General features: G+C 61.6%; 2 protein-coding genes across 8 annotated transcripts in view; one reads left to right on the plus strand and one right to left on the minus strand.

The window, feature by feature from the left end:
• SH2B3 (SH2B adaptor protein 3) overlaps positions 1-16,466 on the minus strand; it is a 30,256-nt gene extending 13,790 nt beyond the window's left edge. For 4 of the 6 annotated variants that reach the window (XR_012045306.1, XM_072880390.1, XM_072880391.1 and 1 more), the window contains exons 1-2: positions 14,117-14,496; positions 6,403-7,182 (exon numbers count right to left, since the gene is read on the minus strand). Coding sequence is in view for 5 of the 6 variants with exons in the window: in XM_072880390.1 (XP_072736491.1) it covers positions 6,403-7,155 (753 nt within the window). In the remaining variant the exon portion in view is untranslated. Of the gene's footprint in view, positions 1-6,402; positions 7,183-7,293; positions 7,488-14,116; positions 14,497-16,032 lie in introns of those variants that run through there. The other 2 variants (XM_072880387.1, XM_072880388.1) reach the window with 2 other exon arrangements.
• Positions 16,467-19,738: 3,272 nt separating this feature from the next.
• Positions 19,739-22,753, plus strand: PHETA1 (PH domain containing endocytic trafficking adaptor 1). 2 transcript variants are annotated; one of them, XM_072880445.1, is made up of 3 exons: positions 19,739-19,833; positions 20,178-20,372; positions 20,795-22,753. In XM_072880445.1, exon 3 carries the CDS (start codon positions 20,806-20,808, stop codon positions 21,583-21,585), a length of 780 nt encoding a protein of 259 aa, XP_072736546.1. In that variant the 5' UTR covers positions 19,739-19,833; positions 20,178-20,372; positions 20,795-20,805; the 3' UTR covers positions 21,586-22,753. The 2 variants fall into 2 exon arrangements, with proteins under 2 accessions (XP_072736546.1, XP_072736545.1); XM_072880444.1 differs by lacking the exon at positions 19,739-19,833 and having other exon boundaries at positions 19,875-20,372.
• Positions 22,754-24,984: the final 2,231 nt, after the last annotated feature.

Genomic DNA, 24,984 nt, shown 5'->3' on the forward strand with positions numbered 1-24,984 from the left:
AAAAAGAAAGAAAAAAGAGACAACCACCCAAAAAACCACCACCGGGCATCTTACACGGGCTGCCAGGGCTGAGTGGGACCCAGCACCCTCCTGCACCCACCGGCACCCTGCGGCCCCTCGCACCCCCAGCTGCGGGAGGCTTGGGGGGAAGCAGCGCAGCCCTTGAGCGCCTTCCCAGTCCCTTTTCCTGCGATTCATTTAATAACTCCTTTTTTCGCTCACTTCTCGGCTTGTACGTGGTGCTTTCCTACCCGAGCAGCTCACCAGTGTCTATGCAAGGGAGACAGCCCCGACAGTGAGCAGCCACATGCTGGCAGGCAGCAAAGCATCACCACCGTGAGCAGAGGGGTCACAGCGATGGGGCAAATCCCTGCCAGCAACAGCAGGGTGGATTTTAAAGGATGGGTTTAAAAAGAAAGGAAACCCTCCAAGCCCCTCTCCTGCAAACCCCAACAATCCCAGCGCCTGGGGAAGCGGCAGGTTGGGGCTCCGTCCCGCACCCTTCCCCTTGCAAGCCAATCAAGCCCCAGCGAGCTCCATCCCAGCAACACAGTTTCCAAAATAAGAAACTCTGCTCTTCAGCAATTAACGCCGGGGCTGTGGTTACACTGCTAAAAGTGTTTTTTCCGTGCATGACCAAGGATGGAAAAAGTTGTGGTTAATAAATGACAAATAACCTTTTGTCTCATCGCCCTCCCCCCACGCGCCCTCACCCTGTGATACCAAAAAAAAGGGGGGGGGGGAATAGAAAAAGTCACCACCAAAATCTCAAAAAGCCAAAAGGATGCCCAGCCCCACGTGCCTTCGAAGAACAGCAAGCAGCACAGCGCCGAAAGTGAAGTGATGAGGGGATGCGCCGCCCACCCTGCTCAGCAGTGAAAGTCTGCGGGCAGGTTTCGGTGCGGCTCCAGGTGCCTTTGGGTGCAGTTTCGCCTCTCCCAAGGGAATCACAGTACACCCAAACCCCTCCGGCTCTTACCCCACAGCAGGTTTCCCGGCTCCTGCCCTGGGGATGCCATGAGAGGGATGTGGTCCCTGGGGTTGCTGGGAGAGGGATGCCAGGAGAGGGATGCAGCCCCTGCAGATGCCAGGAGAGGGATGCCAGGAGAGGGATGTGGTCCCTGGGGATGCAGGGAGAGGGATGCAGCCCCAGGGGATGCCAGGAGACGGATGCAGCTCTCCGGCCACATGCTGTCCAGCTGCCAAGGGACGATGCAACAGGGTCGGTCTTGGCTGGAGGATCAAGGCAGCCACTCCCACCAGCCTGGGATTAACTTTTTTATTGCAACAAAGAGAGAAAAAAATGTGGCACGAGCCAGCTTGCCCCTGGGCGAACCACAGGGATGAGGGCAGGAGCACACATGGTCCAGCCCGCTCCGGCTCGCAGGATGGAGGACACCAAATGGGATCCAGATTGACACAAACATGCCTCTCCCCAGGCCAGGGAGATGACGGGACATTGAGATGCTTCCCATCACCGGCAAACCCCTTCTTGCGGGGCACCCGTTGCCCGTGGGCAGTGAGTATCCCACTCATGGTGGCCCTGGGAGGAAAAGACCATTTTGCATCGTTCTGTGCAGCAACAGAGGAACGGAGGAGCTCACAGGGCTGCAGCGGCAGCAAGGGCATTTGTGCATCCAACTTGGCACATGCAGTTTTTAAGCATAATTATAGGTCACTAATAAGAGGAAAGGTGGTTTGGATTTGAAGCAAAGCGTTGTGCTGCAAAAGAGGGGGTTTACTCAAGTCCCTGCCTGGGCTAGGGATGCAAACGCAGCTGCTGCTGGGGTCAAGGCTTCCCAAAATGCGGCCTCTCCGTCCCTGCGGGCAGGAACTGGCAGCAGCTCTCCCTCCTCCACTGCCTCTCCATATATCCTCGGTTGAGTCACTTAAGGCCACTTTTGAGCCACCCCAATTGCTCCTGGAGGTACTAAGCAGCTCCAGGAGGAACTGGGATGGGGATGGGGACCACAACACCAGGATGTCCCCGACCCCGTGCCTGGCCAGCTGCCGTGCAGAGCCCCAGGCGCCGAAAATCGGAGCCCGGGGCGCAGGACCTGCTTGCTCAGGAGGTGGCAGTTCTCAGAAACGAGCTTCAGGTGAAAGGAAGGGGAAAAAAGAGAAAAAAAAGGAAGTCAAACCAGTCTCACGCTGAGCAGAGATAAAAATACTGCTCCTCCTGTGGCCGTGGCTGAAGATGTATGAGCTGTGACACAGGCACCACAGGTTTTCAGCGGAAGGAGTCTTCCTGGCTTGTCTCAGCATGCCATCAATTTACGGGATGCGCTGGATTTCATTAAGATGCTATAAACAAACCAGCACAAATGCAAATCCCATTTCCCTTCCCCTTCCTGTAAAAACATCTGGTCAACAGAAATGGCTCGGGACATTTCCGTTGCAAATTACAGTTTTCGTGGGGTTCAGGAGTTGGCCATATAAAAGGCACTCGGGGCTGGGGCTCAGCTGATGAACAGGGCAGCCCTGAAACCCCGCAGGGCTGCCCTAAAACATGCAAACCTGTTTTGCCAGCTTTGGCTTAAATTGATGAAGGTGGAGAGGCCTCAGAGCTACCTGATCCTACAAGTTATGTGAAAATACATGGTGTGGTAGAGGAGAAAGCCCTTAGTGCCTCCGTGGAAAGCAGGGAGGGCTGGCGAGCATCGCCCTCATAGTAGACATCAGAGAATCCACCTAGGCTGCACGCCTAGGACCATACCCAGGGTTTCACTGGTCTTCCTGTGCACATGTGCACCCATACGTACAAGCATCATGTACCCCAATATCCCCCTGCTCCAGGCGCTCTGCACGTCAGGATGGCCCCGCTGGTGCTGGGTCCATGTGCCACGGAGCTTCATCACCTCACCCCGGCCCCGGTCGGCGGCACGGCATCCTCGCTCCCCTCCTCTCCCCAGCACACCGGCACCCCCAGCACGTCCCCAGCATGGGGGTCTGGGTGCCCCCCTGCCCTGCGCTGGGTGCCCTGAGACCCGCTCCTGGGAGAGCTCCGGATCCCATCATCTCCAAATCCCTCCTTTGCAACATCGTTTTTCCAGCGCTCGAGGGAGGAAGGGGCGATGCCAAAACCAACCCAGCAGCAACTGCAAGCATGGGAAGCCCCACCTCGTCCAGCTGAAGCTCCCGCGAGACTGACACATCCCTGGGGGATGGAATGCCCAAACCAGGCAGCACCGCAGGGACCACCGGCGGCTCCGGCTCGGCTCGCCAACGCTCACCCCCTCGCCCAGCCACCGCAGCACGGGCTGCAGCCACCCAAGCAGTAAATGGAATTAGGGCTCTTCAAAGCACCCAGCTCCCTTTGATGCCAGGCACGTTACAGGATTAGGCTGAGAGGCCCTGTTGGAGCGCACCGGAGGGAAAGTAGGGGAGAAAATAAGATAAAAGCTGCCAAAAGCAGAGCAAGGGAGCGATGGCCAAGCCACAGTGGGGCACACGTGTGGCCACTCCCTTTCCCCACGCACCCTGCCTTTCCAAGGTCATTGCAAGGTGCTGAATATTTGGGGGCTTGGCTTGATGCTGTAAAGCTGGGAGGCTGGGCTGAATTTCCATTTACGTCTATTATTTAAAGGGTAGAAAGGGAGAAGAGGAGGGCGCTTCTGGGCAGACCTCGAGGGTGACCCACCCTAATGGTCCAGAGACCAGCCGGGGATGAAAGTGCCCAAGGACTGTTTTTACAGTTGCTTATTTAAAACCATTAATCTTCCATGATGATCAACAGCATCTTCAAATCAGGAACAGATCCACAACATGGGCGAAAGGCAGCAGCAAAGCCCTGTGAGCATCCCACAGCTGGAGGATGGAGGGGAGGGGGCTCCCCACAGCTGGAGGATGGAGGGGAGGGGGCTCCCCGCAGCCTTCCCCGGGGAGTTATTGGTTATTTAGTTATTTTAAAGGAAGAAAAAAAACCACCAACAAGCTGTTCTGTACCCACTGCTCCGCGGCTTGCCCCTTGCTGGGCTTGGGGAGTGGGACCCACCAGCACTGTGGGAGGCTTTCCACCGCCCCCAGAATTCAACTGCAGTTACTGTGAAAGGGGCTGGATCCTGCTGTAAATGAGACAGGATCTGGCCCCAGCCCAGTTAATTAGAAAGGAAGGACCCGCCCTGAGAATATTTGCACAGGAAGCAATTTACTCCGGAGACTCGCGAAATCCAGCAAGGAACATCCCCCATTCTGCGGACCTGGCTGAGAAACCCCCTGCTCAGGCCCCGGGGACCGCAGGGGCCCCAGCCCCGCAGTGGCAGGGACTCACCGGGAAAACTCCCTGGGATGGAGACTTGTTGCAAACTGCAAGGAATAATGCTGCAAAGCGCTGGGGAACTTGCTAAATGTCTTGTTTTCAACGCCTCCCGCCCATGGGTCAAAGCTGGTCAGGGGCTGTGGGGAGAGGAAGAACGTGCTGTGCGCTGGGCTTGCTTCCCAGGGGGAGGGAGGGGAGGGGAAAAAAAGAAAAAAAAGGGAAAAAAAAAAAAGGGAAAAAGCAGTGTTTGCAAGCACCAGGTCCTGGGGACAGGGGGGACGCAGCAGGGGCCCAACCGGGCGTTCATCCTGCAGGACAAAGGTGCTGCTCCAGTGCACGAGTGCCAGTGGTGCGATGGCTCTGCTCCCTGCGTTGCACCCAAAAGCCTTTGGGGGAAAAGACTGGGCAGAAAGGTCGGCTCGCCTTGCCCCCACGGCTGTGCCGGGTCACCAGGGATTTTACCTGGTGTGGAGGTGACCAAATCCATTGCAGCCATAACATGCACGGGGCGGGGGGGAAATAAAATGCACAGGGGCTTGGTGCCCGGGTGGCGAGGGGCCCATGTGGGTGCCCATGGAGGGCTGTGCTCGGCCCCAACTGCCAAAGTCCCCCTGCGCCAGGGAGCACAGCCACCCCCGGACGGGCATCCCCTCATTTCGCTTTTATTTTTGGCTCTTGCAAAGCCCTGAGGGCAGGTCTGGGCAACAGCCACGGAGGATGAGGAGGAGCAAAACTGGCAGCAGATTTGGCAGCAGTGCCTGAAATAGCACCCGCTCAGTGCCTCCTCCCCACCGGCCGGGCTGTTCCCTGCGGCGGGGTCTGACGTGCCCAGTGCCGTCTGGGTGAGCTGGGGTCGGGACCGTGCCAGCACCCAGCAGCGCTGCCCGGCTGCTGGGAGCACCCTCCAAGAGCTCCAAAGGGATGCTGTCTGGAGGCAGACCTCCCCGTGCCCCAGGATGGGGACATACGCTCCCACAGGGACAAATAACCGCAATCCCTGAGCCAATGGAGCAAAACTGGCTTCTACTTTCAGATTTCACAATTTTGGTGTTGGGTTTGCCTTTTTTTTTTTTTTTTTTAAATATTTAATATTGGAGTTGTTTGACAGAAATAGCAGGAATTCAGCTGGCTGCTCACTGGCCCCGCTGCCACGGTGAGCAGCAAACACAGCCCAAAGGCAGGGACAAGGCTCCGGCTCTACCAGAGGCTTCCTCCTTCCGAAGCACAAGTTAGTCAAAGTTAAATGAGTACAAAAAAAAAAGAAAAAAAAAAAGGAAAAAGAAAGAGAAAACCCAGCCCATCAGGCCTGCGTAAGACCTGCCATGTGGAGGAACTGTCTTTTTAAAGATTAAACACCACAGCTCCCCCCGCATCGCTCCCCGTTCACTCACATCCTGCATCATCTCCGCTCCAGCCGGCGTCTAAGCACCACGGGAGCTCCCCGGGGTAGCAGAGATCTGAATTTCTAGCCACAAAAGTACTTACAAAAATAAAATTCAAGTCCCTTACAGGTCCCACAGGGAGCAGAGGAAGGCACAGAGCCTAATTTCTATTTTCCCCTTCCTTTCCCAGCTTGTCCAGGTGAGCAGATGCTTTGGCTGCTGAAGCCACAGCACAGCGGGGACAGGGTGAATTTGGGGTTCACCAGACACGGTGACCCCCCACCTTGCTGGGACGGGTCCATGGGGCTGGGGATGAGTGGGATGGAGGCCACCAGCCTCTATCAGCTCACAAGGCCGGCGCTCTGCTTCCAGCTGGAAAACCCAGGTTTGGGGTCCCAGCAGGGAGAAAGGCAATTGCATCTCGACTGATCACAATAATTAGCACACATCGCCCTCGGCACGTAGTCACAGCATCTTTCACCCCCCAAACGCAAGCCCGCAGCAATGGCTCAGCTCTCCTTCTCAGAGGTCTTAAATAAACAGGGTGCAGCCTTGTGTGGCTGCAGCGGAGGGAGAGCAGTGGCAGAGCAAACCCGTCTGGGTCCCGGGCTTGTGCCCAGACATCGCCCATGGTGAGAAACCCTTGCAATCAGGGATGCACTGTGGCCCCGCTCCTCCCTGCGGGACGTGCCGGCACCCTGCCATCGTCCCCAGCCCACTGCATCGCCCGGCTGAAACGGGCGAGAGCCGGCAGGTCCTCACCTTGGGCGGGTCGAAGAGCTCCAGCACGTACTCCTCGCCATCGGGTGTCCCCGCTTGCCGCAGCACCAGGCGGCAGCGCTGCCAGCGTGTCCCGCTGTCCAGGGAGGTCTCATCCAGCAGCCCGTACTTGAGGAGACCCTCCTTGCGCACCTCAGGGGGCTGCTCCCGCGACAGCCCCCATGGCAGGATGCGCTTGCCCAGTCCCGGCTTGAGAGCTGCCTCCGCCGCCGCCTCCCCGTCCCCAGGGAGGGTGTCCGAGGAACGGCGTCGGAAGAGGCTGCGCCAGCTCCTGCGCAGCTGGCTGAGCGAGAAGGGCCGCCGTGCCGGCCCCGCCAGCTCCTCCAAGCTCCGCGACTTGCGCAGCCCCGTCGGGGCGGCCTCGGGGGCTCGGCCGGGCTGCTCGGGGCGGGCACCTGGCTCCACCTCGGCTTTGGCGGCCACCGTACCCAGGGAGGCGTCCGTGTGCCACCGGTGCGTCTCCCGGTAATCCCGTGCCGGGCCGGCGGGCAGGATATGGAGCTGGTTCATGGCGAAGCCCTCCTTCACCTCGTGGCAGAAGTACTGCTGGAAGAGGTCGGTGAACTGCACCGAGAAGTTCTCGGCGGCCAGGAGGTCATGGTGCGGGTGCTCGGTGGCGAAGCGCAGGTAGTGCCGTGCCAGCTCCTTGGCAGTGCTGATGGCGTGCAGCTCGCAGAACTCATGCCAGCCCCGGGGATGCACTGGCGTGCCAGCCGGCAGAGCGTGCCCATTCATTGCCGTGGCTCCAGCGAGGCGGCCGCGCTGCAAGACAGAGCACACGGCGGCGTCAGGGCGGCCCCAACACCCCGACGCCAAGCCCCCCGCCCTGGCAGCCCCCGGCCGGCACGGCTGCACGCCACTCCGGACGCGTACCTGCAGGGCGAGCGGCCCAGGGCACACCGTGGTTAGGTTGGGCCCCGGTCAAAGCAGCTTCATTCACCAGGGCAGAGCGTGGGGACAGGCGCTGCAGCCGGCCGAGGGGTGGCCAGCTCCCTGGTGAGCGGCACAGCCATGCAAGCGGCCGCTATGGCTCGCCACCCGGCCCAGGCGGTGGCCGTGCAAGACGCCGAGCACCCAGCCCTGCCACAGCGCCTCACATCCCCATCCCCACCTGGCAGGGCCGTGCCTCAGTTTCCCCACCTGCGAGGCGGGGCCCAGGCAGGTCCCAGAGCGGGGCGTCTGCACGGCTTCCTGCCAGCACAGCTGCCTGCAGCTGCCTGCCTCCCCGTGGGGACACCCGGCCGGGACGCATCCGCTCTCCTCCTGCCAAGGCTCCGCAGCGCCGATGGGTTTCCCTCCAGGGACCTATTTCAACGGAGCTGATAAAACTGGAGTGGGGGTGGGAGGGGAGGAAACAACATGAAAAGCTGCAGAAATCCAGGGACAGAGCTGCCTCGCTTGCCAGATCCACCCGGCCCCACCGGCCTAGGGAGATGCAGCTGCTCTGCCAGCACGGCCAGGGACGAGCATGTGTCCCCAGGGGGATGCTCCGCTGCCTGCAGGACCGAGGGGCCATCGGGCTCCAGAAAACCATGCCATATCTCTGCGCCGAGCAGATTTTGCTGCAAGGCCAATCTGACGGCACCCATGGCCGGCGTGCAGCCGCCCCAGCGTGCCCGGCTGAACCCGGCAGTGGCATTCCCCATGGCCGGCCCGGCTGCACCGCACTGCTTACCGCTGAACCTCGTGCTTGCCCACCACACTTATCGGGGCCGTGCACTCCGCTCAGGCAGGAAACATCGGCCAACCCACCCGGATCCTGCCACGCCAGCACGGGCACCACGGCCTCCCCGAAACTCTGGCCGCCCGGCAGCAGTGCCCCGGCTGCTGGGAGGGGAGGCAAAGTGATTGCATTTGTCGGGCAGAGGAAAAATTAAAAAAAAAAAAAAAAAAAAAAAAAAAAAAAAAAAACAGAAACGAGGGGCTGGGAGGAAGCGAGCGGGGCGATGCAGAGTGCGGCGGATCTTGTTTGCAGCCGGGGACGCGATAACGCTGGGAAGCGGACCTCTATCTCTGCCCACCCGCCGCCCTTCCTAGTACGTCCTGCGAAGTTTCTAGGCGAGGGGAGATGTTATCTGCCCCCCGCCAGCCTCGCCGGGGCCCGGCTTCTCAGAAGAGCCACCCGAGGCTCAGGGCCGGCCGGCGTTGTGGCAGTGCCGGTCATGCGCCTGCCCGTGGCCTGGCCGAACCCCCCGTCGGGGCCCCCGTGCGCGGCCGTCTATCAGTGCCGCCAGCCTGCCGATGACTCAGCATCCTCCGGCTGCGCTCCCGCTTCCTCCCGGCGCCCGGGAATTGCCACCGCGGCTGCCGGCACTGCCGGCACGCTCGGCGGAATGCTCCCCCAAAATGCAGAGGGAAGCGGGACGCCCGTGCGGATGACTCCTCAGGCAGGTGGGAGATTCCCAGGACAGGGAATTTGCCTTCCAAGTTTTCAGGCTTGCTCCGCACCGGCTTCGGGACAGGTTTGCGGCATGGGAAAAGATGGGCTTCGCCTGCACCACGCGGCGGGAAGCCGCTGAAGGCCGTCTCCGGTAGCAACGTGCTTTTTCCAACCGGCTCGATGATGGGAAATACACCCCCAGCGCTTCCTCCTGCCGGCGCCGGCACAAACCACAATGCCGTCCTTCTTGCTCCTGCCCGGCACACTTCTCGCGTGGAAATGGCTGTCCTGGCTATCCCGGCTGAATCCACACTTGAGCTACCGCAGCAGCATCCTGCTCCTCCGCCAGGCCCCAGGTTTTGGCAGGGACGTGCCGCAGGGATGTGAGTGCCCGCTGCTGCGTGGGCTTCTCCCTGGTCCAGCCCGTCGGGCTCCACAATGCCGGAATTCAGCAGCAGTGGCTTTAAGGCAGACTTCACATCCCTTACACCCCATATATTCCTACTAGGGGCTCCCGGCCATCCTGTGGGTCAGCACCGAGCTGAAGGACTTGTTGCAACAGCTAATTGCTTTAATTTGCACTGAATGGAGAATCCAGCCCACCCTCGGACACACCTCAGAGCAGTTTTCGGGTGCTAGGGTTGTTTTTGGGTGCTGGGGTTGTTTTCAGGTGCTGGGGTTGTTTTCGGGTGCTGGGGTTGTTTTCGGGTGCTGGGTCAGGAGCTTGAGGAAGAGCAGGACGGGACGGACTGGCCACAGGCTGGCTTTGATGCGGGCTGGGGCGGGGAGCCCCGGCTTGCACAGGATCCAGTCCTGCAGCCGAGCCGCCCCCGGGAAATTTCATTAAACTCTTGCCCAACCTGGCGAGCGTCACTGCAGCAGCGGGTGCCAACACCGGCCAGGACAGTAACCCAAGGCTGTGGCTTGGATCCGGCAACGGATTATTTGTGCCTTCATGGTGGCAAAAATCCCAGTAAATGCATTTGCTGTTTAATTGCACCCAGAGGAGCCCGCAGCACCGAGCAGTGCTGGGGCAATGCCGGGAGCCAGCGCCGCAGCTCTGCCACCCGCTCCTGGAGGATGAGCAGTTGGGAGCCAGCTGGGCGGCCTTGCCACAGAGAGGCTGCAGGATCCAGCCTGACACCTTCCCACCGCAAAACAGCCACGCAGGGGGCTGCGGCTGCACGGGAGGGGCAACCTCCAGCACCCAGCACTGCAAATCCGGCCTTGAAGGGAAACGTTACGGAGCAGAGACCGTGTCGCCGTGCCCAGCAACGAGCGAGGCGTGCTCACACACGCACACGTGCGCAGGTGGCCCCGGAGCATGTGCAGCGGAGCCAGCGCACCGCGATCTGAAAATGAAACCGGCCCCGACTCCTCACCGCTACTCTCCACACCAGGAAAATGCACACCAGCAACATAAATAAGAAATTTGATTTATGTGCCGGCTTTCCCAGAAACAACTGTTCCCCAACCAGAGGAAAAGCAGCCGGTGGCATTTTCAGCTCCCTTTTATAAGTGGGAGCTGAAACGCTATTCAAAATTCACCCCAAAGACTACTTTCAGGAGGAAGCAAAGCAAGGGGCTGGAGACACCCTCGCCAGCCCCACAGCTCCCGGCATCCCGAGTGGCAGAAATACAAAGTTCCCACAATCCCAAGAGCGGGAACATTGTTCCTTCCCAGGATGTCCTCCATGAAAAGAGCTATTCTGAGCCGGCAGCAGCCTTTCTTGGCACGGCCCTGCAGCCCGCTCGCGAGGCGGCTATAAATGGCTGGGTTACAATGAACAGCACTTTTCAATGGGAGAGCATCCGGTGCAGGGGGCTCGGGGGGATGAGGGTCCCCGGGGGGGGCCAGCCTGCCGGGAGTGGGCTCGCAAGGGCTGGGTGGTGTGGAGCATCCCCTTGGGATGGTGCCGGTGCAGCCCCGCAGCCCCTCTCTGCATCCCGATTCCCTGGGAAGTGGGGCAGTGGGCGCTGGAGACCGGCTGGATGCGACCCTGGGTTGAGAGCACAAAGGGGGACAAGCAGGACGGCGTGGCCATTTGGGGCTGAGATGCAGCTGCTCAGCGAGGCAGGAGGGTCTGCTGCAGGGGGAGAGGTTGTAAAGGGTCTGGCTGCGGCCTCCCGATGCAGGATAAGGAGGGAACGGAGGAGAGCACCCCAATTTCACCCTCCTCCAAGCTGGGTCACAACACGACGTGTTCATGGCGTGTCCCCTGCCCTGGCCACACTCGCTGCAGAGCAAGCGCAGCCATGGAAAACAGCCCTAACTCCACGCTTACAGAAAGCCTCATGAAGTTTTATTGCTGCCCTTCAGCCAAGCCTCTTCTCCCTTCCAGCGGCCCGCTTTCACTGGTGGAGTGAATATTGCTGATTTACCCCCGAGCAGACCAGAAAGCCCCAGCCCATGTGCCCAGGGCAGCACAGCCCCAGGGAGCACTCCATGGGAGGCAAGGAGGGCAACAGGGCCCCTATCACCTCCCCAAAACAGCACCCACATATTTCCAGCATCACTATAAAAGAGCCCAGGCCGTTTGTGCGTCAGGCCAGCACAACCCACAGCAGAAACTGCCCAGCACTGTCCTGCTCTTCTCTCTGGGAGCAGCCCTCTGTGGTGGTGTGGATTCTCTGGGGTCTTGTAGAGGGTGATGGCACAGCGCTGCACCTCTGAGCACCATCGCTCCCTGCAACCCACCAGCTGTTTCCACGAAAGCTGGAGGACCCCAGGGGGTCTCAGGAGCTTCCCTTCCTCTCCCTCGGCTGAGCCGAACTGACAAACTCAAAAGTGACAGAGGAGCAGGTTGGAGAGACCCCACCGCATGCTCACATAGGCTGTGTTTTCTTAGGAAATCCGGTTAAAAGCTGGGAGGCGTGGGAGGGCTGATTTTGCTCTCCTATCCCCACTTCCTCGCAGGACATACACACCCCTTATTTGACTACCCAGCACTACACAGCTTGTTATATTAAAGGCCAGAGCTGGCCTTAATCTACGGCTCTGCGTGGGCTGAGCAGCGCTGCAGACCTCTGGGGACGTGGCCGATGTTACGGCACTTTAAATCCAGGGGAAATCCACCCTTTTGGCTTCCCCTGATTGCTCTGCTGGGACAGCTGGGATGGAGACAGCCCATCCCGAACCCACACCGGGCCAAACACAAGCTCCAGGCTCGCTTGTTCTGCAGGAGCTCACCCAAACAAGCTGCTGAGGCCAACCCAGCTCCCCAGAGACCCTCTGCCTGCTCCTGCTCACCCGAGTGCCCATCACCAAGGCATCTGGCACCCTGCAGCCCGGTTTACATCATCACGCTCTCCTACACCCACTGCCTGCAGGGAAAAGCCTAGCAGCGGGGTGGCCTCTTTCAATAGGGTTTGTTTTGTTGCATGAAATGAATCGCTGCAGTGTAGGCGTGGAAGAAGCCGGGCGCAGGGAGCGCTCCCAGGGGAGCAGCCGGCTGGGGGTCCCTGGCTTCACCCACGGAGACGGGGGAGCAGCCGGCAGCTCAGCTCCGCACCAGCCTGGCTCTCCCTCCCTGCCACAGCTGTCCTCCTAGGGCTGGATTTGGCTCTTCCTCCTCGCTGAGCTGTGGCAGCACTGGCAGTACCACAAACCCCACCAGCGCCGAGCTCTTGCACTTTCGCTTCGTCTCACCCGCTGGGATTTGTCCCATTGTCTTTGCAGTGCCAGGGTCAGTCCCGGCAGCCCCATAGGTGTGCGGGCGTGTGGGTGGGGAGGGTTTGCTCTGGGTGAGGAGGACGTAAGACCCCTCAAAAGCCACCAGCACTTGCACCCAAATCTCTCCGGTGCGATACACGGCACTGGCAGACCCACTGCTCTGCAGGCTCCAGCGAAACCAAAACAGATTTTTTTAGAGGCAGTAAATACATAAAAGCAAAGGAGAAAATAAAAGCAGTATTGGGGGCGGGGGGAATGCACAGGGTCAAGGCTCTCCTGCACCAAAAGCAAGTTAAAAAGAAATCCGAGGCATTGATCTAGTCCCAAACAAGTCAAAGTGAAACCTGCCAGTAATTTCACAGGCCTTTAAACTCCAATCCCGTAACCTGCCAGCAAAGCCCGATGGCAGATGGGGACATGCGAGAGCAGGCAGCACCAGGTCCCCACGCTGGCCACCTCTTCCTCCCCCTGCTTTTCCTACCCAAGCGCAGCAACCCAAAAAGTCTCTGGGCCACCAGCCCACAACTCCAGCACATATTGAATCAATTTGCAACAATATCGAAATCGCAGCTCGACAACTCGTCCCGGTTTCCTTGACAGTAAATCCCAGCCTGGGCAGCAATGACCATGTTATTGCCACTGTCAGAGCCAGCGGGTCCGGGCTCTCTGCAGGTGACGCTGCCGGGCCTTGGCACGAGCAGGACTGGGCATGCCGGCAGGGCACAGGGAGGACGCCGGGAGGCTGCCCACCGGTGCATCGGCCTCATGCTCCGAGCCCCCGCGCTTGCCAAGCCAGGCAGCGCCTGCGAGCCAACAAAGTCCACAGGGAGCAGAAAGCCAGAGGAACCGCTTGGCAGGCTCTGGCTGGCTCCTCTGCTTGGCACTCGCAGGGGGCACGGGGGCAGAGGAAAAGGTGGCAGCGGGGCAGGCAGGCAGGGCATGGCTCCCACGGGCAGGGCAGCACCCCGCAACAGCAGCGGGGGCAAGTGGGCATCACCCCATGGGGTCCTGCACCCTCCAAGAGGGGCCACCCACATGCCAGGGGCTGCAGGGGTCGGGGAGGCAGGCGGAGGAGAGGGGCAGGGCTGGCTCTGTGCCTGCTGCACCCTTGGATCAGGGGTCCCCAGGATAGGCGTGCTAGGAAATGGGGGACCTTGAGGGGAACAGGGATCCCAGAAGAGGGAGTGCTATGGGGTAAAGGGGTGCTGGAAAGATGGGGGTCCCCAGGATTGGGGGCACCCACAGGGGAACAGGGCCCCTGGGACAGGGAGTGCCCATGGGGGAAACGGGTGCTGGGAGGACGGGGGTGACCGTGGCCCCCGGACAGAGGGAACCCGAGGAAGATGCCCGGGATAAGAGTGTCCCCCCGCAGAAAAGGGGTGCGGGGGGGTGGGGAGACGTCCGAGGGCTGGGGGCTGGCAGAGGAGGGGGATCCCGGTGCTCCCGGAGCGGGGCCGCTGGGGCTCCGCGGGGGCAGAGGGTCCGCGCCCGGGGGCTGCGGCAGGAGGAGCGGCCCCGCGCTGCCTCCCCCCGCCCGGCCGGACCCCGCCGCCGCCACTTTCGCTTTGCAGCGGCCACTTCCCGGGGACGCCCGGCCCGGCCCAGCCCGGCAGAGCTCGGTCCCGCTGCGCGCCCGCGGTTACCTGCAGGAGAAGGCGTCCGGCAGCCGCTCGCCCATGGTGGAGCGCGGCGGAGCGCCCGGGGACGGGACGGGACGGGACCGGACGGGACGGGACGGAAGGCACGGCACGGCACGGCACGGCACGGCACGGCACGGCACGGCACGGCACGGCACGGCACGGCACGGCACGGCACGGCACGGCTCAGGCAGGACAGCGGGCCAGGCGGCTCCGCATTTCCGCCGAGCGCAGCCCCGGCAGCGCGGGGCGCGGACCCCGGCCCCGGGCGGGTTATGTAAAGCGGAGCGGCGCGGCCGAGGGCGGAGGCTGCGCGGGGGCGGAGCGGAGCGGCCGCGCTGTCTGTCTGTCTGTCCGTTCGTCCGTCCGTTCGTCCGTCCGTCCGTCCGCCCGCTCGTCCTCCCGGGCCCCGCCGGCAGCTCCGCGGGTGCGCACCGCTCCGCGCCGCCCCTCCCCGCCGGTGCCTTTATCTTATCGCATCCGCGCCCGCGGAGGCAGCGGCATAAACAGCCCGGCTGCGCTCGTGGGTGTTGGTTTTTGGTTGGGGGTTTTTTTTGATTTTTTGTTGACTTTTACAATTTTTTCTCTGTGGATTTGGGGGTGTCCGGGCACCGCAGCCCCCCCCGGCCCCAGCCTGGTCCCTGCCCCTCGGGGGCCGGGAGGGAGCCCGAGCGCGGGGTCGTTTGGGGGCTTGGGAGGGGTGTGGGCAGGAAAACACCCTGCTTTCCTGTTCCTGCCTGGCCGCGTCCTCCCACGGCTCCGCGGGCTGGGACCCAAGGGAGCTCTGCAGTAGCAGCAGTGGGCGAGACACCGTCTCAAACCCCATTTCTCATAATTTTCCTCTGCCTTTCGGTCGAGGAAATGATCTTGTGTGATGCTGTGAAAGGCACCATGGGGCACTGCCCACACCCGGTGGGAGCGGATCAGACCACAGGGCCCACAGTTGTCCCACACCGTGGGTGAGGGCTTCAGCCATGACGAATGAAGCGGTTGCAGTGTCCCTCCAGTGCCGAGCAGGGCTGGGGACTGGGGTGGGAGCACGCGGGCCAGGCTCGGGCGTCCCAGTGCTGTACTGGTGACATCCCATCCCGGGGGAACAGGGGCGGCATGGCAGAGCTGTGGCCACCCACCCTCTGAGCTGTGGGAAATAGGAGGACACTAAACTTTCACTGCACCTTTTTCCAGTAAAGGGCTGGTTTGTGGTCTGTACCGTCACATCTGGCCCATCGACATCTCCCACCCGTGTCACCGGCTGTCCCAAGAGCTCCTCCAGGGCCTCGTCCTCCCCGAGTGGCAGCAGCGCCGGTGACGGAGGGGCTCTCCTTGCCCCGCAGACCCCCACACAGGTGCTGCTCATGCCAGGCATGCAAGAGCCATGGCGGAGCAGCCCTGCCCGGGGGCTGGTGCTCACCCAGCACACCAAGCTGGGGAAGTGGCAGCTGGGATTTTACAGACACCACGCAATCGATTTGTGGGTGTTGGGAAGGTGGAAGCTGCAGGATTTTGCCCTTGGAGAGCGGGCTGAGGCACACCGAGCCATTTGTGAACCACCACCAGCAGGCTCCATCCTCGGTGACACTTTTAACACACCCCAGTTGCTCCCCCCATCTATTCCCAATCCATTCCCTTCCAACAGGGAAAAGACTGAAGCGGGAACCCCCCACTGGTGCCGTGCTCCGGGGCCGGCCATCCCCAGACCACAGCCCTGGGCTGCTGTCAGTGCAGACACAGCCCCGCTGCCCACCTCCAGCCCCACCGACCCCCCCAGAACAGACCAGAGCAGAGCTTTCCTGCAGGGCTATAACCCCACGCTCCCCTTGGGCATCGCCTGCTCCAGGGGTCCAGATGACTCTGCAACCAACCAGCCCTCCCCAAACCCCACAGGGAAGTGGCTGGGAGCAGCTGACATGATAAAATCTTACCTTAAAAGCTGCTTTTTAATTCCTCCCGCCGTTGCTTCATGCATAATTGCACCTTCTGGCTTTTTTTTCTGAGCACGGACGAACGGTCGGTGGAGCCCCGTGCCTGCCCTCCTTCCCGCGGGCGGCTGTCCCAGCTCGCAGCTATTGCACACTTTTCTTTATGAGCTTCATGTATTTCAAAAGCGCCCTCTCAGCATTGTCAGCCCCTGTGGCCTGAGATTTCTCTTTTGTTTTGCTTCCTGTATGGATTTTCTACAGTCCCTAACTGCTAATTCACTACCACCGACTTCTGCTTTTTCTGTTTGTTTAAGCAGAGCTGCGCAGATGCCCTTGTACACGCACATACACACGCACACGGGCGGCTGCTTCCCTTCCGCTCTGCACTGGGCTCAGCTTTTAACCATTGCTGCTTTCCTCTCCTGTAAAAGCCTTAACCAGCTTCCAACCGTCCTTCCCACTTCTCTCTTTAACTCCCACCCTCTGGCCCGCTTCGTTTTCAGGATGCGTGGGATGGTTTGGAAGTGGCACAGCGGCATTTCCCGGGGTGGGATGTGATCGGCTGCGGGTGACCTCTGCCATCCCATAGTGAGATGAGGGTCCCCCCTCCCTGCCCAGAGGGAGTCTGGGGGTGACAGCTGGAAATGCTTGGCTATGGGGGGGTCTGCGCTGGGCTGGCAATGCCCCCCTCCCAAATGCCAATGCCCCTCCAAATCTCAGCCTGGCTTTCGTGCACCCCTTCAGAGGGCAGGGTGGGCGATGGGCAGGGTGCTGATGGGCAGGGTGCTGATGGAGGGGGTGCCCCACGGCAGGGCTGCCCCCCGCAGCCCCGCCGAGCCCGCAGCGCTGCCCGCAGCCGTCGCTGGGCTCCAGCTGCCCTCTCCCGGGCACCCGCCGCACTGCACGCCGCCTCCCGCCCTTCCCCGCCCGGCTGCGCCGGCGGCCGTGGGGGGGGGCCGGTGGCGGTGGGGGAGCCCTGGCGGCCGTGGGGGGCCCGGTGGCGGTGGGGGGGCCCTGGCGGCCGTGGGGGGGGCCCGGTGGCGGGGGGGGACCCTGGCGGCCGTGGGGGGGGCCCGGTGGCGGTGGGGGGGCCCTGGCGGCCCTGCGGGGGGCCCGGTGGCGGTGGGGGACCCTGGCGGCCGTGGGGGGGGCCCGGTGGCGGTGGGGGACCCTGGCGGCCGTGGGGGGGCCCTGGCGGCAGCGCAGCCCCGCCCGGTGCCCAACCTCCGGGCTGCCAGGCTGGAGACCTCCGCGGGGAATCTCGCCTGGACCCAGAGAGGGACAGGGGTGCCCACACCCCAAAAATGCACCGTGGAGGGGCGCGCCAGCCCCGTATTGGGGATTCTGTGGCGGTCACAACTTGTTTGCCTCGAACCCCAGGACACAGCTTCTGGGTCCATTTGGGGTCCCTGAGGACCATTCGCTGCTGGTCATGACGGACACCCACACCCCTTCTCCTCCGTGTGCCGGCTGGGGACAACACGCGGAGCGCTGGGCATCCAGCAGCCCCTCGGTGCCCCCCCCAGCACCCCCAGATTTCCAGGAGCGGCCCCCGCTGAGCCGCACTGGCAGTGACTCAGAGCTCCCCAGCTCACCTCGCTGAGCCGTCGGGCACCCGCTGCTGCGTAAGCGCCCGCCAAGTCACCAGTCATGGGAGCAGCAGGAAGCGGAGGCCAAGGGCAGCCCACGTCCTAAATGGCGCCTGGCAGCCCCTCACCTCTTTTCAGACACTTTTCTTCTCCCGTTTCCCTGCTGTCGGTCAAGCTCAGCACGGGAATTCTTTTTCCCATCTTTCCCAGCAAGACCTAGCTGGGGAAACTGAGGCATGGGCTCTGGGCTCCTCACCGGCTGGGACAACAGGGAAAAATATCATGGGGCTGCTCAGAAGGGGAAGTGCTGAGCCTGTGCAGGAACATGCGACCATCCCAAAGGAAACCCAACGGGAAGCAAAAACCCACGGGGGAATTTTGCTGGTGGTTTTTGAGGAATTGGGGCTACTCTCCAAAGCAGCTTCCGAAGGGCTCCCTGGGAAGTGGCTGCAGTGGAGGAACAACCTCTGCTAAAGCAGCCGATGGGGCTGCAAGAAGCAGCAGGGGTTTTGGAGTCCCAGCAAAGGAAGGCAAAGACAGGAGTGCAGCTGCCTTTTTTCAATTACCCCAGCTGGTCTAATAAAGATATTGCTTCTCCCCACGGTCCTTCCCCCTCCTAATCTTGCTGTGTGAAAGGGCACCTCTCGGCAAGGCAGGGAGATAAGCGGCGCAGAGAGACCTGAGACTTCCCACCAGCGTCCTTGAACAGAGCCACTCCGCTCAGAAGGGAAGATAAAGCCCAGATGGTTTTAGTGCTGGTTTAAATCCCTTTTTATAGTCTGAAAGAGAAAGTCTGCAGGTGATAGGGAAAACTCTCAGTGAACTGAAAACCACTGCCACGAGCAGAAGATTGCAAAGCCCCGAGCAGCCGTGTAGGGCAGTGGGGGCATCTACGGGGAAGGGGGGAGTGGTAAGGACCATGACCTGCAGGCAGTGGCAGTCAGCGGGGTTCACTGACGGCAGGATTTCTTAGTTGAGGGCCTGCAAAATGAGTGCCAATGCCTCTTTGCTAAAATAAATACATTGCCAGGCAGCCAAGCAGGAGAACAAAGAAAATGGAGGAAAGGGACAGCGATAAGGAGAGCAAATCCTTGACACTGGTACTTATTGGGACATGGTGAGGATGGCAGCACTGCCGAGGTGGTCCTTGGGCTGGTGACACTTTCGGTGTGGAAGGCCAACCAGGAGCAGAAGTCAGCCTGGAGGCTTCTCCCAGCCAAAAGGTTTATGGTTGCCCTGGGACGTGGGTAGCAGCAGCAGGAAATTCAGCCCCAGCCCCAGGCAGTGCTCAGCACCGCTGGACCTGCTAACCCCTGGCCTGGATGGAGCAAGTGCTGGCCACCCATTCGAGAGTGCATCAGCGTCTCGAGTGCCGCACGGCTTCCACAGTCAGGAAGGAGCGAGGGGGCTGCGATGTCTGCCCATGCGGCTGCACAATGCCCGGCAGCTCCAGCGCCTGGCTAATGGCTCGTCACCTCCTGCGTTCTAGCTCCCTGTACCAGTCATCACCTTCCTCTGGACGCCCATCCAGACCACTCAGTTCCTGCCTCAGCTCCTTCTTTTTTCATCCGCCCCATCCATTGACCTCTGCCCGTTCCCTGCCAGATGCTCCTGGGCACCCGCTCTCTGCCCCAAAAACCTGACTCAGTGTTGTGCAGCCACTTTCAGCACTAAGCTCCCGGGTTTCCCACCCATGAGTACATCCACATGTACATCCATGCGTACATCCATGCATACATCCACACGTACATTCACGTGTACATACATACATCCATGTGTACATCCACACGAACATCCATGCATACATCCACACGTACATTCACGTGTACATGCATACATCTACACGTACATCCATGTGTACATCCACACATACATCCACGCGTACATCACACGTACATCTACATCCGCGGATGTGCACATAGCCCCCTGCACCCCCGGGATCCGTGCTCCCGTCTCTCCCCGGAGCTCGGCCCCGGTGCCCAGAGGCTCGACCCGCCGAGGGCCTTGGGCCGAGCCAGGGCCTCCAAGCACCGGGGCCGAGCTCCGGAGCAGTTTCACAGCCGGGCGGAGGCCCCCCCGCCGCCGGGCCTCCCCGAGCGGCGGCGAGGGGCGGTGGCAGAGGAGGAGGCGGGCGGGAGCAGCGCTCCGCCCGCCGGGGCCGGGCCGGGCCGGGCGGGCCGAGCCGAGCCGGGGCGGCGGGGAGCCGAGGATAAAGGTGGCCGTGCGGAGCCGGGAGCGGGGCCGGGAGCGGGGCCGGGAGCGGGGATCGGGCCCGGGGCGGGGGGGGCTGGACGGAGCCGCGGCGGAGCGGGGCTGAGCGGGCGGGAGCCGCCCCGGAGCGGAGCCGCCCGGTGCCGGGGGAGGGCGGCTCCCCCGCTCCCAAACGTCCCCAAGACTTGGGGGACCCCAAAGAGGTCCCCGAGCTGCCTGGGGGAAAGGGGTCCCGCTGTCCCCCAGCGCTGGGCGCCCCGAGAGCCTCCGTCTCATCTCCTTGGACCCTGCGATGCGGCTGAGTAGGAAAACAATAATCCTGGCGCACGTCCGCCTTGTGCTCCGCAGGCTGGGGTGACGAACGCAACCCGCGGGCATTTCGGTGCCGGAGCCGGCGGCCGGAGCGGGGGCAGCGGGGTGCCGGTCCCCAAGGCCCCCTTACACCGGCCGACCCCGGATCCAGCGCTCCCACGGCTGCCACGGCCACTCGTGCGTCGCTGATGCTGGCGGCTGCCGGAGACCGGAGCTAGAGGCAGAGTTCAGGTAGGCGGAAAGCCTGGCACGGGGAGGCCGCCGGTGATTAGGGGACAAGGGGGGAGCCGGCCTTGCCTGGGTGACACAGTCCACGGCCACGGCTCTGCGGTCCGGCAGCCGAATCTGCGGCACGGGCCGTAGACCCTCCCTGCGTGCCGTGGGGAGGTGCGCCACGACGCAGGGCAAACACGGTGCCAGCGGTAAGGTCACCTGCGCTGGGTGGCGTGGGGCCCTGAGACGAGCCCTGCCCCGGGCTCCTCTGTGGCAAAACGTTCAGCTGGGGGGAAACCCCCCTTGGGGAGCCCCGACTGGGCACCTGCCAGACGCAGCACCTTGGCTGGGAGGTAATAAGCTATTGGCTTATTACCGTGCAATTAAGGCCCCCATCCCCTGCGTGCTGGCGGGCAGCTGAGCACCCTCTGTCCCTGCAGGGCACGGAGCCATGAAGCTGAATGAGCGGAGCCTGGCCTTTTATGCCACCTGCGACTCCCCGGCCGACAACACCGGCTTCCTCTACAAGCGCGGTGAGCGGCACACGGCGTACCATCGCCGCTGGTTTGTGCTGAAGGGCAACATGCTCTTCTACTTCGAGGAGCGGGAGAGCCGGGAGCCGGTGGGTGTCATCGTTCTGGAGGGTTGCACCGTGGAGCTCTGCGATTCAGCTGAGGAATTTGCCTTTGCCATCCGCTTCGGCGGCACCAAGTCTCGCACCTACGTGCTGGCAGCCGAGAGCCAGGCTGCCATGGAGTCGTGGGTGAAGTCACTCTCGCGAGCCAGCTTCGACTACATGCGCTTGGTGGTGCGGGAGCTGGAGAAGCAACTGGAGGAGATGCGCTGGGGGCCAGCTGGTGGATGCGGAGGCTGCTGGCAGTCACCTGGCTCTTGGAAGCCGAAACCCTTGGGGCCAGAGCGGTCTCCGGAGCGGCTGCTGGCTCTGCCCGCTGTCCTGCCGAAGGAGAACGGCTGTGCAGTGTGGAACAACGTGCCAGGAGCGGACCAGCCACCCGACACCTCCAGCTGCGGTGGGCATGATGGTGAGGGGAACCCACGGCCACCGCCACTGCCGCCACGCAGGCGGGCATCGAGCAGCGAGGCAGGCGGCACCAGGGCAGCTGCGGCGGAGAGCCCGTCCACCTTCTGCCGGCTCCATGAGCAGTATGGCCGGGAGGTGGCCCGGCTGCGGCAGGACTGGCTGGAGAAGCGGCGTGGCCTCCGGCTCTGAGAGGTGGCCAAGCCCTGGGGACCCGCTAGGACCCATGGTAGGGAGTAAGTGATCATCCTTCGTGCTGCCTTGGTCCCCTCCTCACCCCAGGATGTGCAGCCCTGTCTGTGGCGGTGATGGACACCTGCTGATGGTGCCAGCAAGGGCCTAGTGCTGAGGGACACCAGTGCTGCTCCGTGATGGTGAAACGCCAGCCTGGCACCGAAGGCAGCTGGGCTCAGCGTGCCGCCAGCCAGGCATGAACCCCCCGGGCTGTTGGGGCTGCCAGGCTCTCGGGCACCTTGTGCCACGCAGTGGGTGCTCCCCGCAGGGGTGCACCCCTCTGGCTGTGCCCGGGCGTGGGTGCGGGGTGGTCCACCCTGGGCGAGCAAGCTGCGAACCACTTGCTAGCTGATGCCTCCTGGGAATCAACCACTGCACTGGGTCTGGTGGGGCCTCTTGATGCTCCTTGCAGTGCAGTCATGCACCGACAATGCTTTTGGAGGAGGATTTTGATGGGGTCCTGCCTGCCTGAGCCCCTCTGTGGGTGTTTCACAGCCGGGGAGCCTGCTACCACCTTCCCCTCCCTGCCCAGCACAAGCAACTGGCTGAGGTCGGCCGAGTACCACCAGATCCCTCTTCTCCAGCAGGATGTGGTTTGAAAATGAAAATATCAGCGAGCGCAGCCCTTCCTTAATGGCAGCAGCACCGTGCACCCTGGCCACGCAGGGAGCTGGTGACACCCGGCCCTGGGCATTTTGCACAGGGTGATTGCTGCTTGCAGCCTGGCTGGTGAACCTGTGGGGAGGGCAGAGCCGAGGTGAATGCAGCGGCTGCGGGCACCGCCTTGCCGGACAGATATTTCAGGGCAGGGCATCGTCCCCAGGCCGGCTCGCTAAGGGGAAGCATTGCTCGCGGTGGCAAATGGGAACATATGTGTCAGCCGCGGAGGGTGTTGAATGATTCATGTGCCGAACCGGAGCAAAGCCAGTGTCTCGTGCCGGTGTTTCTCTTTTATTTCCCCAATGGTTTATATCAACACTAAAGCCGCTGGCCTGGAGGTGGTGTGACCTGCCCCGGGTCTGGGAGGAGCAGTCGGGTGCCCCAGGTTTGGGCTGGGTGGCTCTGGCTCCCTTTGCCTCCTTGGGACAGGCACAAGATTTTGCTACAATAAAAGTTGTTTCAGAAATCCCTCTTGGCCCCAGTTCTTGCTTGTGCCTTTAAGCCCCTGGGGAGGGGGGCCCAGGTGGGAATTAATCCTCCATTTTAATCCCCCTCCTGTCCCCACTGTGTCCGTGGGGCTGGGCAGGCACGGTGTTGCCCGAGTGGGACACGGCCAATGCCAGGGTCTCACAGGGATGGGATGGGATGGGATGGGATGGGATGGGATGGGATGGTGCCACCCTGAGGACATCAGGACACCAGGGTGGTCCCATGGCAGGGACAGCATGGCTCTGCCCTCCATGACGGCTTGAATAGCCAGGCACAGGTGACCAACAAGGGGGTTTGGGCATTGGGAAAGAGCTGGGAGACTGACTGGGAGCACAACCCTCCCACAGTTTCACCGGTGGAAATGGCACTGGGTGCCCCAGCACGAGTTGCTGTTGCGTTACAGGCTCGATGGGGTGTTACCACCATCCCTCCAAACCCCGGGTTACAGGCAGCACTGCGTGATGCCACCCAGGTTTGGGTGCCCCTGGTTGGGTGGCCCTGTGCCCTCGCTGGGATGTCCCCAGCCCTCTGCCAAGGGGTCTTAGCCAGGGACAAAATATCTGTCCCCTTGCTGGGGCTGGTGTCGGTGCTATGCAGGGACCAGAGACCCTGCCCTTGTGGAAGTGGCCAACGCAACCCCATGTCCCTACCCGTGACATCCCACCTGCACGAACATCTCCAGCTTCTTGCTAACATGGAGTCTTGCAGTGGACTGAGGGGGACGCACGCCTCTTGGGGAAACTGAGGCACGAAGCCAGCCAGGGTCGCTCACTCACCGAGAGCACTGCAGAGCGTGGAGCCCTGCTCCTGGCCAGGCACGGCACCCTGCTACGTGTTTCGGCGTTTGGAGCAGTGCTGCCGAGGGCAGCCAGGGTGCAGCTACACCCGCGGCATCCAGATGGTTAACGCGGCCCCATCAGTCGGCTGCAGAGGAAGATTCTGGTTTCCATGGCAGCCGGCCCAGCTTCTCCAGACGTTCAGATATTCATTAAAAATAAATCCTTCCCAACATGTTAGCCGACAAACAAGCTTAAACAGATACGCAACATATGGATTTATTAATTCATCAAACACAAACACCCCCGCCTTGTGTCGGAAGCTGCAAACTCACCCGGCGATGGCCGGCTCTGAAGAGCCGTGCCAGGGTGCGGCACAATGCCGAGCCGAACCTCACGATGGTGGATGCTGAGTTACCCCGGGGGCAGGAGCAAACCTGCACCAGGGACAAGCACAGGACTTTCGCAGCACAGGACTGCACCCTGAGCTGGACTAACCCCATTTAACACCCTCTTTTTTCCCCAAATCACCGGGAGGTGTTTATGGCAGTGACAGCTCTTGCCATAAACCCAAAGCAAGGCTGTGACTTCCAAGGGAGCCAACATCAACCCAGGCGCCGGGCAAAGGCGAGAGGAGCTCCCATCCCAGCCGCCGCCAGACAAAACACACCCCAAGGCCAGAGTCGTATCCAACTTCTGTATTTAGTGGCTCTTTACAGAACTTGTTCCTTCCAAAATTGTTAAACAAAGTTCATCGATCTCATAGAAACTTTTGAAGTACAGTACATGAGCCTAACAAAAACGTGACCGGTATGTCCCGCTAGCTTTAATACAACAGGATTGCCGTGTTCCAGACTATCCTAAGTGCTTCCTTGAATCCCGTTCCACTAAAGCTCCTGCTAGCACACGACGGAGAAGAGCAGTCAATGGTCACGCCTCGACCTTCTGCAGCGCAGTGGCAGGGAAAAGAGCAGCCATGGGCAAGCTGGGGCTCGCCGGGGCAGGGTAGGCGGGCAAGGAGAGCCATGCCTTCGCAGAGCCGCTTTTAGCATTGCTCATCGACTACCACCCAAATACAAAAATACCTTCTATTCTGATAAAAATGTATACAGCGGAAAATCAGTCAATGCATAGCCGCAGAGCCTGGCAGGGGAGCCCTCCTGACGGCAGTGGCCTTGGTGGGTGACGGTTGATGCCATGCGGGCAGGGGACAGGGCAGAGCAGCCCAGCATGGGCCACCCCACGTCATTTAAAGGCATTTCATTAGCAGAAGCTGGCTGGCGGTGCTGGGGTTGGGGAGGTGGCGGGGAGCACACCAGGATGGTGCCACCGCTGGGCTCCTGCGCCTTTGCATGGGGTCAGCCCTGTAAAGCCAAAGCTCGATGGTGCTTTGCCCAATTCAGGTTTGAGCTTGCCCAATTCAGGCAGGAGC

This window comes from Ciconia boyciana, chromosome 15 (assembly GCF_034638445.1).
Source record: "Ciconia boyciana chromosome 15, ASM3463844v1, whole genome shotgun sequence".
NCBI classification, from domain to species: Eukaryota; Metazoa; Chordata; class Aves; order Ciconiiformes; family Ciconiidae; genus Ciconia; species Ciconia boyciana.